The 17077-nt window shown below is 49.8% G+C and overlaps 1 protein-coding gene and 1 pseudogene across 1 annotated transcript; both read right to left on the bottom strand.

Annotated features, from left to right (window-relative positions):
• Positions 1-156: 156 nt before the first annotated feature.
• On the bottom strand, positions 157-3907 carry LOC125538203 (annotated as a pseudogene).
• Positions 3908-5983: 2076 nt separating this feature from the next.
• Positions 5984-8969, bottom strand: LOC125538202 (G-type lectin S-receptor-like serine/threonine-protein kinase At2g19130). The gene has a single exon (XM_048701482.1). The coding sequence runs from the start codon at positions 8944-8946 to the stop codon at positions 6436-6438; it is 2511 nt and encodes an 836-aa protein (XP_048557439.1). The 5' UTR covers positions 8947-8969; the 3' UTR covers positions 5984-6435.
• Positions 8970-17077: the final 8108 nt, after the last annotated feature.

The raw sequence follows: 17077 nt of genomic DNA, 5'->3' as shown, positions 1-17077 counted from the left end.
TTCTGAAGTGAACGCTCACATGTGCATTGCTGGAAGTTTATGTACAAGAATTCTCTAATCAGAAGCTTGACTTTGAGGTTTGACCGATGGTGATTTTGGATTAAGGCCTTGAATTTATCAAGATTTATCTTAGGCGCAAAAGTAGATCAATAATAAGACACCAAATTTGAATGTGGGAAAAATACACTCAAGGAACCTGAAGATTGACATCACTAGGGCTTTGGGGATGGTTAGATGGCACCTTCCCAATACCCAGGAACTTTTGGAACTTAAGTTTTGGAGATGTGTCTTTAGACACTAACTTTTGAGAATGGATTAAAGTTTCCCTAAGCTCATGTAGCATCCAAGCTATGGGAACACTGTGTATTCTTTCCCAATGCCACATATAGTTGTTTTATCGATCAAATCGATACACTTGTACTACTCACACAAACGGTCTATCATACGAGTATATTAAATATATTTTTAACAAATAGCAACTTCATTTCTGACACATGTGAATTACAATTTCATGGATTCCAGAATAGAAATACTCCCTTAAAAGTTAACATATTTATTAGCAGCATGTCGAATGCGAATTTCCCCTGCCGCTCATAGCTTGAAGCAGCCTTGGCATCGGGGGCACACTGATCTCAGACAGCCCCTCGAGAGTCTGAACTACTTCTCCCATTGTTGGTCGATCAAACTCATCATCTTGGATGCACCAGCACGCAACCTTGCAAGCCGTTGCAGCCTCATCCAGATTGACGTCGCCATGTAACATGTGATCCACCAAGCTCCCGACGTCGCCTCCTTCGAGAAGCTTCTGGGCAACGTTAACAGGGAAATAAACACCATGGTCGCCACTGCAAGAACACGGTGCCGAAGAATTTCTCCTCCCAGATATGATCTCCAGAAGCACCATCCCGTAGCTGTAAACATCGATTTTTGTTGTGACCGCAACGCCGCTGATCCATTCAGGCGCGAGATAACCCGCAGTCCCTCTCACCGTGGTCAGCACCCGGCTGAAATCCCTTCCCAGAAGCTTGGCCATCCCGAAGTCGGCGATCCTCGGAGCGAACGAAGCGTCAAGGAGGATGTTTTCTGGTTTGATGTCGCAGTGTATGATGCAGTCTTGGCAGCTGTCGTGCAGGTAGGCCAATCCTCTAGCAACTCCGAGGGCGATTTGGTACCTGTCATGCCATGGCATTGTGGCATTGCTCTGGAATAAATGGAGATCGAGAGAACGATTTGGCATGTGCTCATAGACAAGCAACCGCCTACTACCCTCGCAGCAAAAGCCAATTAACCTGACTAAATTGATATGGTGAATGATGCCGATGGAGCTCACCTCGGCCCTGAATTGCTTCTCTCCCTGGTTAGCATGGTCAAGCCTTTTCACCGCTATGGTTGTCGAGTCACCCAGAGACCCCTTGAACACACTACCAAAGCTGCCTCCTCCGAGCTTCTCAGAGAAACTTTTAGTTGCGCGTTGCAAATCAGCATACCGGAACGCGATGATACCATTGACACCTTTAGCAATTTTCAGTGTGCCACCAGATAACTTTGTTCTGTTCCTCCAAATAATGATTAGTAGCACCAGTGCTGCTAACAAGCCTAACGAAGCAACAGTTGCACTGATGATGAGTATAACATTGGTTTTTCCTCTTCTACTAGCCTGCTGACTGGGAAATTCGTTGGCGGCAAGGCGAAGGTAAAGAGTTTCTCCATTTGTGCTTGAACTGTCACTGCACTGATGCTGTCTCCAGTCAAGTAATTCGCCGTGCCAAACAGAGCATTCACCCTTCACAAAGGAGTATGCAGTGCAAGAACAGTTACCCAGGCAGATCTGTGCACACTCACCAGAATTAGCAGCAGCTGGCTTGCTATGATCATCATTTTGCGGCAGTCTAACACATGGCATGGGGTAGAACCTATCTGTCGAAATTGTGCTTCTGTTGCTGCAGTCTAATGGAGTGTTTCTCAAGCACCCACTGGTTCGATCATCTAGTTCCCAGTCCTTCGGTGATCTCACGGCGAAGCCCTTCATACAGTTACAGGATGGTAGCGCGTTGTCATTGCATATGGTGGAAGGTCCACAGACTGCATTGACATCACACTGAGCTTTGGGCTGGGCAAACATCGGCAGCCAATTCTGTGAGCTTTCTTGCCACATATTGGTCTTTGCCTGACCTGAGACATCCAGATAATTACGGATAACCGTGGTTTCATCATGCAAGGTATACATGAAGTACTTCTCTTGATCGTTGTCGACGAATGTGAAATTCATAAGATAGCCTTTTGACATCTCTGGCATCAAGGCAAAGTATTGGCCGTTCCAGACGCCGCTGTACCAATATGGCATGGAAGAGTTCAGTGGTGCAAGGAGGAACTGGTTGAGACCACTGGGGTCTAACTCCTCATGGTATGCTCCAGTGGCTGGGTCGATCAAGTTCTTCCAAGAAACAAGGCGGCGATTGAGGCCGGTGACCTTGTCATACCCAAGCTTCGCCCCGGGCAAAAATGTGTCCGTGGGGTAGTCAAAGCTCTGCCAGAAAACATCTGATGAGTCTGAAGAGCTGTTCTGCAGGACGAGATTCCCAGTGTTCAGGAGAACAGCAATGGTGTCGGTGGTTGTGACTCTTGCTTGAGAAGACCAGATTATGGAGCTGCTGGACCGGTTCAGGATGACAAGGTTGCCGTCCCCGGAGATCGTGAGCTCCAGCGAGGTGATGTTCTTGATTGGGTCGTCCCTGTTTGCGACCCACGCTGGAGTAAGCTTGGGGACTGTGTTGAACCATATGCCCATGTACCAGTTGGACTCGCTGCCGGTCTCGAAGAAGCCAAGAGCGTACCTGCCATTTTGGGAGACGAGCTTGTCGCCGCCGACGAGTGGTTGGGCGGAGGAGATGGTGTCCGTCGTGGCAGAATTTGCAGGGGCGGCGGCGTGTAAGGTGAAGACAGTGAACACAAAGAGGAGGAGAGGCATGGTGAACCAAGGGAGAGGGGGAGGGGTGGCTTGCAGTTGCAGAGACCGCAACTGTAGTAGTAGGGTGGGTGCTCTGCTCGGCCGCCATGGCAAGAAATAATTTAGCGTGGTGAACCAGCAGTCAAGCACAACCGCCAAACCAATGGAGTGAAAAATGTCGCTGTGAAGATGTGAGATTCAGGCTTAATTTACCGAGGAACTGCAACTATTGGGTTGGCAGTTTCGTCAAAAACTTTGACACTCCGCCTCACGTCTAGTCTTTCTTCACCAGATCTAAGGCGTGGGATGGATACATGTCGCAACTATTTTCCTTGATAGCGGAGTAAAAAATGTCAGTATGCGGTGATTGAAGATCTGCTTCAGGTTTAATTTAGCAATCAAGTGCAAAACATCCACATCACGGCAACGATGGTCTGGGTGTTATACTCTTGGTCAAGCTGAAACAGTCTTGTTAATTTAGCCATGTTTGTAGAATGCATGTGAGATAGTACTCCTATGTCTACAACTCTACATCGACAACCAAAAAAAATATCCATTCTTGTCTTTCTCAGACAAACAACAATACTTTGCCGGCCTGCTGATTTCTACAATAGGCGTAAATTAAGCAATTTTGGCTGTATACTGTTGGTGCAGATACATTTGTCAGCAGTCCAAGTGTCCAACTGCTCTTGCGTTAGGTTTGACTGGCTTGTTGCTGAGCAAAGCTTACCAACTGTTCCTCGAAGTCATCATTTGATTTTGACGCTTGATATAGCCTGCAGGTTGCGCACGTCATACACAATTCTTGGATGCTGTCCACATCTCTAAGGACAGTTTTATATAGCCAGTTTAAAAACAGTAAGTGAAAAAATGTTCACGTGTTGCAAAAAATAAAAAATCCACGGACATACAACATGTTAATGTGATTTTAATTTTTTATGTATTTTCCTTTAAAATGTTTGTGTATGTGGAAATGAAGTGTTCATTCATTGCAATAAAAAAAGTTCACGCATATGAAAATAAATGTCCATGTAACTTAGAAAATGCTTTTCTATTTGAAAATATATTTTTCGTTACTTCTCAAAGAGATGCTCATGTTTTAAAAAATGTTCGCATATACAAAAACAACATGTTCATGAATATTTTTTTTATATTATTATATGTAAAAATTGTTCATGTATCTTTAAAAAGGTGTTCACATTTTTTAATTGTTCATGTTTCTCAAAACAAGCCTTTGTGCCAAATCCCGAAGAAAGCTCGAAGCGTTGTTAGATGAGGTAAAGACTGCTCAAGCTAATAATGCTTAGCTGGTCTTTTTTTGCTCGTTAAATAATATTCATGTGGTAGAGTAATAAAAGGAAAGATGAAAAGAAGAAAATAATAAGGAAAAAGGCAAATAAATAGAGAAATAAAAAGATATAACAAGAATTTTGGCTGTATTCTTTTGGTACATATTCATTTGTCAATCCAAGCGTCGAATTGCTCTTGGGTGAGTTTTGATCGACGAGAGTTGTGTATTGTGGGTGAGCAAAGCTTTCTAACTAAGTAATGGCTGGCAGTTGACACATGCTCGGCTGCGATTGCGATTACTATTTCGTTTGAGCTCCAGGGCAGATTCAACTTTGCTAGTGAAGTTGAATATGAAATCTGAAACAAACAACTATTTCGTTTGAGAACCAGGGATGAGATTTTGCTTTATCAGTGACGTTGAAACAAAACAACTAGTTTGAATCAGCTTTGCCGGTGAAGCTAAACCTGGATTTGAGCCATTTTCAGTGCAATTGCCTGAAGCACCTCAAAGTGTACTTCAGTTGTAAAACTGATTCCGCATGCCGCAAAATCAGCTTTGCCAGTGAAGTGAATCCACAGATGATTCGAATCCAATCAAAACTGAAAAAAACATGGCCTTAGAAATCAGAAACACAACAGGGTCGGTCATGTCAATGACAAATTTCAAAGTGCTCGAATCAAACATGTTGTCTGATTCACAGGGTACCAAAATGGTCAAGTGAGCTTGGTTTTAAAAAAGAAAAATAGAAGAAAACTGTTTGTTCTAAAAAAAATTGGCGAGAAAATAGAAGAAAATTATTATTTTGGATAAAGAATAGACTTGTTAGGTGCATGCTAAACTTCATCTTTCCGCGAGCCTCGACGTAAAATGGGTGATCAAAGCATCATCAGCTCGGGCTCTTTATCCTCCTTTGGGATCCTCGGCCCATGCACGGGCCTGTTTCACGGTGCCGGATCCTAATTCGAGCCAGATAGCAACCAAACGCGCACCCTGCATGTTAATGGGCTGGCCTAGTTTGGGCTTTTGTGTTGTTTGTTACCACCTGTTTTGTGAAGGCACTAGGGCCTACATCTTTTTTCTTGTTTTGTTGTGTTTCTTTTTACTTGTTTTATCGGTATTTTATTTTTAATTATTTTTAATACAATTACATTTGAGAAAAGATAACAAAACATGAACCTTTAAAAAAATCAAATTCATGAACATTTTCTGAAATTCATAAAATTTCTAAAAATCATGGACATATATTAAATAGTGAACATATTTCAAAATAGCTAACATTATTAAATCTCATCGTTTTTACAGTTGGTGAATATGTTTTGAAATTTGGAAACATTTTTCGAAATTCATTAAAATTTTGATTTTTAAAAATTCATGATCATTTTGTAATTCACTAAACAGATTTTAAAACTCTGTAACATTTTTTAAAATTTGGGATAATTTTTTAATTCATGATTTTTAAAGTCCCTTACATTACAAGATTCATAAAAAAAGGATTTTTAAACATTTTTTAAAATTATTGAAAAAATACAATATTTTTACTTTTTTTAAAAAAAATTCATCAACTGATAGTAGTAACATGTCCACTCAAAAGACAATCAATAGCCTCCCTCCGTTAGTCTCAAAACTTGCCCATTTTCAGTTTGTTAAATTCAGGGAAGTACGTAATAAACTCTACATCAATCTGGTGGTGTCTCTGCTGTTTTGGTGTTGCGCCAGCAGATCACTTGAGTTCTTGCGCCGTGCCCCACTGTCAACTTATTTTAGGTTCATTCAGGAAACTGTCAAACAAAAATTATTTTAGGTTCATGAACAGTAGTACTATATTCTAGGAAGACGAGACGACGTCGGTCGTTGTAATGCCCATTGGTCGTGCAGCTCATCACTAAGTTAAGCCTAACATCCGGTCTTAGATCGCGATTGAAACATATTTTCCCTCCACTAGTTAATTTGATGGTTGTACTTGAATAGCTACACATCTTTTACCCATCTTTGTTTTCACCGTGATCTTCCACCTACACATCGTTGTGACAAGCTCTGCTGCGACGGACACCATGTCAGCTCGCCAACCACTTGGCAGCGGCGACAAGCTCGGCTTCCGGAACGACAGGCACGACGCTTGGTTGAAAGAGCTGACATGGACATATATGTTAGACCAGGTGAATACAAGCCACGCTAACGGCCGTCCGCGGTTGCCAGGCTAAGTGCATGCTGAGTGTGATCTTCCGGCGATAGCTTCGAGTAGCTTAGGCATCGGAGGGGTGTCGACTTCAACAAGACCCTCAAGAATCTGGACTACCTTGCCCATCGTTGGCCGTTCAAACTCCCTGTCCTGAATGCACCAACAGGCAACCTTGCAAGCCCTTTCAACCTCGTCGACGATGACATCACCGTTTAACCTATCATCCACGAAGCTCATGACGTTTCCCTCGAGAAGCTTGCGCGCCATCTGGATGGGGAAATAAACAATGCCATCACCACTGCTGCCGCATTCTTCGTTCGCGTTCATCCTCCCGGATATGATCTCCAGTAGCACCATCCCATATCCATACACATCGACTTTGGGCGTGATGGCCACTCCACTGATCCATTCAGGGGCAAGGTACCCAATTGTGCCCCTGGTTGTGGTCATGACCCGGCTAAAATCCCTTGTGAGAAGCTTTGCCATCCCGAAGTCGGCGATCTTAGGAACGAACAACGCGTCGAGAAGTATGTTTTGCGGCTTTATATCGCAGTGTATGATGTAGTCCAGGCAGCTCTCGTGCAAGTATGCCAGCCCCCTGGCAACTCCAAGAGCTATCTGGTATCTGGTTCTCCAATTCAGAGCTTTGGCACTGCTCCTGAACAGATGGGCATCAAGGGAACTGTTTGGCATGTGTTCGTAGACAAGAAGCTTCTTGTCGCCCTCACAACAGAAACCAACCATTTTGACTAAATTTGTATGGTGGAGGATTCCAATTGAACTCACCTCAGCCCTGAACTGCTTCTCTTGTTGATAACAACCGTAAAGCCTTTTCACCGCTATAGTGGTCGAATCATTTAGCGACCCCTTGAACACAGAACCAAAACCACCTGCCCCAATCTTCTCTGAGAAATCTCTAGTTGCACGCCGCAAATCGCTGTATCTGAATGAAACAAGCCCACTGCCACCATGGATTTTGTCTAATGTTTCACTGTACCTTTTGTTCCTCCTGGTCCTGCGTAGCACTACGACGAGTACCAAGATAACCAAAGCGTTGAGGCCTGCACCAATGGCAACCAAAATGATAACTACACTGTTGTTTTTCCGGGTCCGGAACTCTTTCGCCGCGAGGCGGATGTGAAGAATTTCGCCATCACCGCTGGAAGAAGCACCATCAATCTGGCGTTGTTTTACGTTCAGCAATCCACCATGCCACATAGAACAGCCACCACTGCCAAAGGAATATGCAGTGCAAGAGCAGTTGCTCAGACAGACCTGCTCGCATTCGGCTGCGCTGGCGACATATCCCGCGGCGCTGTGGGGGTTATAGGGTAACCTGACGGCCGGCATGGCGTAGAACATGTCAGCCATGCCAACCATGGTGCCGTTGCTAATGCTAGCACAATTCAGCTGAGTGTTCCTTCTGCAACCGCTCGTGCTCCGATCGTCAAGGTCCCAATCCTCAGGCGAACCTACGGAGAACCCCTTCATGCAGCTGCACGGCGCCGGCGCGCTGTCGTCGCAGGCCGTGAATGGCCCGCAGACGGCGTGCACCTCGCACTGGGTGGTGGGGTGGACGTAGACCGTCACCCAGTCCCGCGTGGCATCCTGCCAGACCAGCATCTTCCTCTGCCCGGACACGTCCAGGAAGCTGTACATGGTGATGGTTTCGTCGAGCAGGTGGTAGGCGAAGGACACCTCCCGGTCGTCGTTGACGAAGGTGGAGCCTATCAGGTGGCGGGCGGTCATCTCCGGCACCGAGCTGAAGTAGTCGCCGTTCCACTCCCCGCTGGACCAGTAGGGCACGGACGCGTCCCACAGCATCTGGACGACGCCGCTCCGGCCCAGCTCCATGGAGTAGGCGCCCGGAGCCTGGTCGATCCGGTTCTTCCTGGAGACGAGGCGGCGGCTCCGGCCGGTGACCTTGTCCAGCCCGATGGTGGCGCCGGGGAGCAGAGTGTCCGTGGGGTGGTCGAAGCTCTGCCACATCACGTCGGAGGCGTTGGAGGCGCTGCGCAGCACGAGGTTCCCGGTGTCCAGGAGAAGGAGGACCGTCCTGTTGTTGTTGTTGTTGTTGGCTGTGACGTCGGCTCGGGTGGACCAGGCGACTTTGCCGCGGTCCACGATGACGAGGTTGCCGTCGCCGGAGATCGTGAGCTCCGGGGACGCGGCGCCGGCCACCGGGCTGCCTCCCCTGTTGGCCACCCACACCAGTGTCAGCTTGGGAACACGGTTGAGGCTGAACCATATGCCCAGCTGAGTGCTGTTGCCGCCGGAGCCGGAGGGGTTGCTGTCGCTGCCTGGGATCTGGATGAAGCCGAGCGCGAACTTGCCACCGCTGGAGACGAGCTTGTCGTCGCCGGCGAGCGACTGGCCTGGCGAGAGGGAGTAGGTCGCCGTGGACGCGGAGCTCGCGGGGGCGTGTAGGGCGCAGAGCAGGGCGAGCAGGACCGGGAGAGGCATGGCGAGGCGAGAGCTGTTGAGGTGAGGACGGTGCGTGGGTTGGTCAATGGGACGCGGGACAGACATCCTTGGTGAAAACGAGTCTTTGAATAATCGATGGTTGGAACGAGTGTAAATCATCATTTGAGGATTGACTTCATGGGTGAAAACGAGGGCTGGCAACTTGTGCTGCCCATTCGGGCTGTTCGCGGAACGCTCCTTCTGTGCGTGTGATAATGTAGGTGTGTGTGCAGTAAACATCTGCGTTTATACCGTGTTAAAAAACACTACATTTGTATCAAATTGTAACATGTTTTTATATATTTAGTATAGGGCATAAAAAATGCCTTATATTTAGTTACGGAGGGAGTAGAATGGAACTTTTCTCCGATGGTGATTGCGCTGCTATTTTTTTTCTTCCAAAAAACGTGTCTTGCAATGAATCTCGACGTCATGGAATCGATAAGAATTTCACGGCTTGTCCATCTCTTGGCGGAGCTCGACGGGAGCATAGAAGGAGAGGCATGGCGAGTGAACGAGGTGTTCAGGTCAAAGCGGTGTCTGGGACACGAAACATCGGGAGCTCACGTTGAAATATTATATAATTGTTTGCGTGTTTTTTTGGATGAATTCAGCTTAGCCACAAGAATAGGGTGAAAACCCTCAAGAAAGGTCAAGGAAGTGAAGTGGCATTACTAAGTTGCCAAGATGGCTACATGAATATGGTAAAAACCTTGAACAATGGTCAAAGGGGAGAATATGACAGAAAAGAAAGAAAAAAGGTAATTGTATACTAACCCCAATAATGCAATTAATGTGATAACCGAGGCTACTAATAATAATATGATAACCAAGTCTATTTAGGCCTCTTTTGGTTCATAGGATAGGATTATCGTAGGAATAGGAATTTTATAGGAAATGATATGACATGTATCTCAAATCCTATGAGTAGGAATAAGAAACGAGATGTCATTTGGTTGACACCAAAGGAATTTTTTCATTGAGTCTAGGCTCATTTTTATTTTCCTATGAAATGTGGAGGATAGGAACCAATCCTATGTAGGAATAGGAATCTATTCCTATGAACCAAAGGGCTTTAAAGGAAAAAATCCTATAAAAATCCTATCTTCTAAATTTTTTATGAAATTTCTTCAAACCAAAGAAGGTCTTAAAGTTGTAACAACAAAAAAAGCTAGTGGAAGACAATCTGATCGAGCATCATTAGCAAGTGGACATGGCGGAGAAGCACATTTTTTGACCAGACACGCAAGTGGGCTGCTCCTCCTGAAGGGTGGATAAAGTTAAATACTGATGGATCTGGGTCGTCGAATGATGGTGTTGGAGCTGGAATGCTCCTTCGTGACAACACAGGCAACATAAGTTATTCATTGTGCAAGGAACTTTTTTCTTGCAGAGATGCAATGGAGGCTGAGTTGCCAAAATGTATGGAGCCTTAGCAATTCAACTTTCTAATTTGCTGGAGGTAGACTAAGTCTCTGTGGTGAACATTCTCAAGAATGAACATGTTAACCGTTGCCAAAATGTTGTAGTGATTTTTTGATAAACTTTGCTAGAACGGAGAAAAGAAATGTGGTTTGGTTGGGCTTAGGACCGCCAGAGGCAGTAGACCTTTGCAAAGTTGATTGTAATATGACCGGTAATTGAACATGGCACCTAAAGAGTGTATCTGTTTGTCTGGTATTTGTCTATTTTACTCTCTTTGTTTTCATATAATAAGGTCACTTCATATCATTAATTTTATCAACAAAACATAGGTTATATGTCACAAGAAATATGTTATTGGATGCGCACTTCAAAGAACTTTCTAATGATGTACTCTCTCCGTTCCATAATATAATAATAACGTTTTTGACACTTTCTTATATTATGGAACGGAGAGAGTATTTTTTATGAAATATAACCCATATTCATTGAGAAAAATTACAAGTCAAAGTTTGATATGAAAAATAAAATAGTCTTGTATACAAAAATGAAGAGAGTATTTTTTTAATAAATTTTATTCTTTGAATAGCTAGGGGATTGACATACATAGCTATAATCGACACACTTTGTAGCTAAAACACGTACTAGAACCCTCTAGACATTGAAGTGCATAAAATATAGATGAGCAATGCTACACCTACGGGCAACTTATGAAAATCTTATGTGCTGGCTGTCGGGACACCCTATTGAATTCGGGGCGAGGGGGGTTAATTAGGAGGCTCGGTTAATTAGACGAGTAAAAACAGGACTTGTCAGGACGTGACTTCAATACGTAGGAATTAATCTGTATGTAAGTCCAGCATTTTCGAATATAGATAATGAGAATTAGAAAAAACTTGTTTATGGTAGAGAGGGCATAATGCTTTGTTGAGAGCTAGAGTGTCCGCTGCCCACCACTTCAATTACAGCGGCAACGCGGCCACCCCCCTCGCAAGCGACCACTCCGATCTCGGCATCCTCCTCAGTGCTCCGGCCGTCCCTTAGGCCAGTCTCTCTGCCTTTTGTGTTCTTACTGGACGTTAGGGTGTGTTTGTTTGAGCCCCAGCTAGCCCCACTAAAATATTGGCATGACCAAAGCAAGGGCATGACCAAAATTTTGATAAGATGGTGTTGTTTGGTTTATAGCCATTGTACATGCCAAAATTTTGATAAAGTTGTTGGACTTCTGTTTGGTTTGGAGCAACAGAGTTTACGTATGGCATATGTGTTAAGTGCTTGATTTGATCCTAGTTTAATGTTAATGTTAAGCTGCTAAAAGAGTACCCGCAAAATAGGAAAACTGCTAAAAGAGAGACGTAATCAATAGCCAAGGAATTATAAGTTCAGCGGGACTAAAATCCACGGCATTGAAAACGCAATTAGGAAACATATCGCCGCAATCAAAATAGGTGAGGCTGCTTTGGATTACGGAGGCAGTACCGGCATATGCATGCCATGCGTGGAGCGAGTCTCACACAGAAAAAAGAGGCTACGGTTAATTAGGGACACAAACAACCAATTTAATCAGGTAGTTGTGCGATAGCGCGTGGAGCTTTAGATTCTGTTAGCAGTAATTTGGCCGGATAATCCGCCTGTCATTATACAAACACAGTGTATCGTACAGAAAAGCAGGTGTCTGTCGATGTTCTGGGAACCGAGTCCCTAGACTTGCCTGCCTGTGACCCACAGCGTGGCTCTACGAGCGGGTCCATACGGCCCATCTTCACCAACAAGCATACAAGACCCTCGCGAGAGGGACGACACAAGACCTCCTCGGGAGCGATCTTACCAGGCTAGCTCGCAAGGGACGAAGAGATCAAAGCGAGGCAAACCTCGCGAGGTTCCAGTGACGTGAGTCATGACGACCACGGCCAGGCAGGTGCCAGGCGGGCGCCAGCGCGCACAGTGTTGTTATTTGCACTTTGGTGCTAAGGAGGCAAATGCAGACGAAGAGTTCTGAGACATCAGGTAAAGATTTCCATATCGGTGCAATGAGACCAAGACCAGCAGGACGACAAGACGGAGGTTACCGTGGAGCCCAAGACGACGTCACCATCAGAGCCTTTGGCAGACGAAGACTACTTTTGACAGGATAAGCTGTACTAGCTGTCCCCTTTCGAATTTACCGTTGTGGCATCCCTTCCCGCTCAATATTTGGGAAGAGGACCAGGACCTCTATAAATAGGATTAGCCACCACAGTAGGGAGGGAGAGCCTCAGCCATCTTAATTTGGACTAGATCCAACCCATCCTCACAACCACAAGTTCACCAAGTACAAGAACACCTCACCTCAGGAGGCTGTTCTTCCCCTTGTACTGTTCATCCTCAGCCCAAAAGACAATCCACCACCACCACACTGGTGTAGGGTATTACACCGCAACGGTGGCCCGAACCAGTATAAATCTCGTGTTTCGTGTGTTGTGAGTTAGTGTGCCTAGCCTAGAGATCGTGAAGTGTTTGAGGACGTGATCAGTGAGGGAGAGATCTTCGCGCGCACCCCAGTGTTCAAACCTTAAGAGTTTTGCCGGAACCTGAAATTCGACATTTGGCGCGCCAGGTAGGGGTGCGCCGAAGCTTTCCTTCCGTCACTCCGCGTTCCACCGCTTCGTCGCAACCATGTGGGAAGCTCGTTGCGCCCGAGCTGAGCGCCGGGCCGCCCTCTTCGCCCGCGTCGCCCAGACGGCTCCTGTCTGCGGGCCTCCCCGCCGTTCTTCGTCACCCGCCGCCAACGCCGCCACCGGTCCAGCGGGGAACGAGCAGCAAGCATCCTCGTTGCACCCCTCGGTGTGACGGGACGGCCGCACTGCCACTCCATCGCTGACCCCCGCCGGTTCCTCGTCTCACGCTCGTCACACTCCCATGGACGCACGTGCCGCGTTACTCATGGCGCGCGAGCTCCTGCGTTATCGCCCAATCGACGATCTCTATGAGGACTGACTGGATCGCATCGTCGAACTCGTCAGCACCGCAGGGGGCTCCCCTACACCGTCCCTCTCGCTGCCTCGTCCACCACCAGCTACGGGCGACGTAGCTCACGCAGCACCTCCACCACCCCTGCACCAAGATGGCGCCCTGGCGCCAAGGCGCGCGGCTCCGCGGCGCGACCGCCGCGCCAAGCGCCCGCGCGTGAAGAAAGAAGCTGTCAAGAAGTTCCTCGACCGCAAGAGAACGCTCCACCGCTCCCCGCACCGCCGCGTTAGGATCGCTTGCCGCGGCAGGGCCATGTGCTGCTTGCCGTGGTAGTGCACGGGCGCCAAGACCAGGCTCCACCTCCACGGCAAGCCCCGGTGACTACGGCCGGCTGCCGCGCCTTCACCCCCGAGCTGCGTAGCGTCGCCTGGCCGGGCAAGTTCAAGCCGGATCTGCCTCCTCGCTGCGACGGCACCCCCGACCCCGCAGAGTTCTTGCAGCTCTACGAGCTAAGCATCGAGGCGGTCAACGGCGACGAGAAAGTCACGACGAACTGGTTCCACATGGCTCTCAAGGATGGCGCGCGATCGTGGCTCCTGAACCTGCCTCCAGGCTCCATCTCTTCCTGGAACGAGATGCGCGACCGCTTCGTTGCCAACTTCCAGGGCACGCGCGACCGCCCCCCCGGCCGCGGGTGACCTGCACCGCGTTAAGTAACAACCGGGGGAGACCCCCCAAAAGTACATCCAGCGCTTCAACAACGTCCGCCTAAAGATCCCCAAGGTGACGAACGAGGCCATCATCTCTGCATTCTCCCTTGGCGACGTCAAGATGAAGGAGGAGCTCGCCATCCACGAGGAGCTGTGCACATCCCTGGAGCTGTTCAACCTGGCAACCAACTGCGCAAGGGCTGAGGAAGGGCGCCTTTCCCTCCTCGAGCTCCCAGCTGCCGACCCGGAGGAGAAGAAATCCAAGGCCAAGGACGTGAAGCGCAAGGGATTCGCCGTGCTCGCGGCGGAGCCGGACACGAAGTGTGGCAGGGACCAGCCTGAGTCATTCAAGGGCAGCCGACCATTCTGCGCCTTCCACAACATGCACAACCACAACACCAACGATTGTCAAGAGCTCAGGGCGATTCGCGACGGACGCTTCGGTCGAAGCCCCGAGCGCAACGACTGAGGCTACGACCGAGGAGGAGGACGTCACGGAGGATGCTGGGACGACCATGGCCCATGCCAGGAGTGGCGCAACCGACCTCGTGAGGACCATTGGCAAGATCATCCTCACGAGGGCGCCTGGAGGGATCAACCTCGCGAGGATCGCCCTCAGGGCAACCCCGGTCATCCTCCGCTGCCGCCACCACCAAGAAGGAACGACGACCACCATCAAGATGAGGGGGCTGGGGGCTTCCAGGAGCCGCGTGCTATCGCCTGCATCTTGGGCGTAGCTCAAGCCCCAGCCCCATAGCGTATCTTCAAGAAGTATGCTCGCAAGGTGAACGCGGTCCTCCCCAAGCTCGAGGCCACTCGCCCGCTCAGGTGGTCCAAGTGTGCCATCACTTTCAGTTTGGCAGATCAGCTCAAGTGCGCGGCTACCGCTGGCGCTCTCCCAATGCTTTGTTCACCCGTCACCAGCAATGTGCAAGTCACCAAGACTCTCATCGACGGCGGCGCAGGGCCCAACGTCCTGTCCATCGAGACGTTCGACAACCTTCAAGTGCCATACGATCAGCTTCAGCCCACTAAGCCCTTATCGGGCATGACTGATGGCTCCACCACGCCGATAGGGCAGGTCCTCCTTCCCGTCACCTTCGGAGAATGCAACAACTACCGCACCGAGCTCATCGACTTCGACGTCGCCCACATCCGTCTGCCGTACAATGCCATCCTCGGGTATCCAGCCCTGGCCAAGTTCATGGCAGTGACGCACCACGGCTACAACGCCCTCAAGATGCCAGGGAGCGACGGGATCATCACAGTTCCCTGCGAAGAAAGAGATGCGGTGTGCTCCCTCGAGCGCGCCTTCCAAGCAGCGTCGATCGAAGACCCCGACAACAATGCAGCTCGGTACCCTCCTGAGGCCGTCCCTAAGAAGAAGAAGCAGCTACTCTGTGCCGGACCTCGGGAGGGCGGCGCCGCAAGTGGTACCTCATCAGGATCAACGCCCGCACCTAGGGCGTCTCCCTCTATCGCATAGGAAGGCGCGCTCGGCGCCCTCCTCGGGCAGGGCTCAGGGGCTCTCTTCTGGAGGGCCTCAGACCTTGCCAACGTCGCGAGGGAGGCGCTCGGGCACCACTTGGAGGCGTGCTTCGCGGCACGTCTCCCTTAGGAGGACACTGTGCAAGGAGCGCCCGACGCTCAGGAGTTCATCACCAAGGTATCTCAGGAGCTTCAGGAAGCAAGAGCAATATGCGGCGACTGCCGCCCACCTGGCGTTGCTCCCCACCCGGGCGAGGGTGGTGAGCTGCACGTCTGCATCGACATACCAGGGCTCAACCGAGCTGCATCTCAGGAGCGCTTCTGGCCTTCGCGTGTTGGGCGCTGCGAAGGTCCACCTCGCAGCTACGTTCGCATGTCGTTTGGCCTGCCGAGCATGGCTACTGCCTTCCAGCGCAACCTGCGGAGCGTCATGGCGGGTCAGGAGGCTAGGCACCACACGGTCCTGGTGGAGATGGCGACGGTCCTCGAGGAACTGCCTGGACCCCTAGAGCCTCCCGAGGCTCAGGGCCCTGGTGGCTCCCGAGGAGCAACCCCTTCGCCGCGTACCTTCAGTTGCCTCAACACCCCTTCATCAACGGAACCAGGTGACACTTTCCAAGTTTATTTAGCTGGGAGCGCCCCCAGGGCTGCATCATTCCCAGGCCGCGTGGGTCCGTCCCTGTGGCATGTATCCCTTCTTTTTTATGTCTTTAGCTTACCTTGCTGGGGGCGCCCCTCGGGCTGCATCATCCCCAAGCCGCTCGGGCCGGACCAAGTGGCACGTATCGTTCATGAATTTACCTGAGCTAGTTTACCTTCCATGCTTAATCTATCTATGACTATCACCTGCTTGATTGTCGCCGACCGCGGGATCCGCGCGCCGGTCGTCTTTCTTCAGGACCCTTCGCATGAGAGGGTTAGGCACGGTGTCTGTGCTCGGGCCCATCCCTGCAGCATCGATAAATCCAACGGCTGAGCTCTATCTGGTGGGCCGGCCCCGTTCACGTCACCTCCTAGGGCCGTTGGTGCATGGCTTTCTCACGTGATAACCTCAGGAGATTCGTTCAACGCAGGTTGTCTGACCACCTCACAGGACAACCACAACGAACAAGAATCAAGGCCAGGCGCAACCCGCCTTGAGGTAGGGCCTCGTGAGTCCCGCGCTGGCTCACGAGTGCCCAGACACACCTCGTCTAGTCCTGCCGTGCAAGCCACGTGTCAGGGCAGGGCTGTACATGCCCGGGGGCTCTCTGCAGTAGGGAGTCCCCTCCCACGTACCAGTGGAAGCACCATGCTCCGCGCTGGCAGTCGACACTGCCGATGAGCGGCTATGCCTATTCAAGTGCAGAAGCACCATGGTCCGTCCTGGTGATAAACAACTGAGGGCAGCCTCATGACCGTATCAACCTCAAGGAGCCTCCGGGCTTGGTGTCTGGCCTCATCGCAACGCCTCCCCTCGGGAGAGCCGCATGAGGGGGCTGGGCATGGGGGTTGCGCTCGGGTCATGCCCAAGCGTACGCCACCCCGCCAGGTCCCTCAGACCTGGTCGTCGCGCGCCCCTCCCGAGCCGAGCCTCGGCGAGGTGCTACCTCTTGAGCACTGCGTTGGTTTTCCCCAAAGAGGAAGGG

This window comes from Triticum urartu, chromosome 2 (assembly GCF_003073215.2).
Source record: "Triticum urartu cultivar G1812 chromosome 2, Tu2.1, whole genome shotgun sequence".
NCBI classification, from domain to species: Eukaryota; Viridiplantae; Streptophyta; class Magnoliopsida; order Poales; family Poaceae; genus Triticum; species Triticum urartu.
The sequence above is the reverse complement of the archived record's forward strand: the minus strand, read 5'-3'. Positions and strand labels throughout refer to the sequence as shown.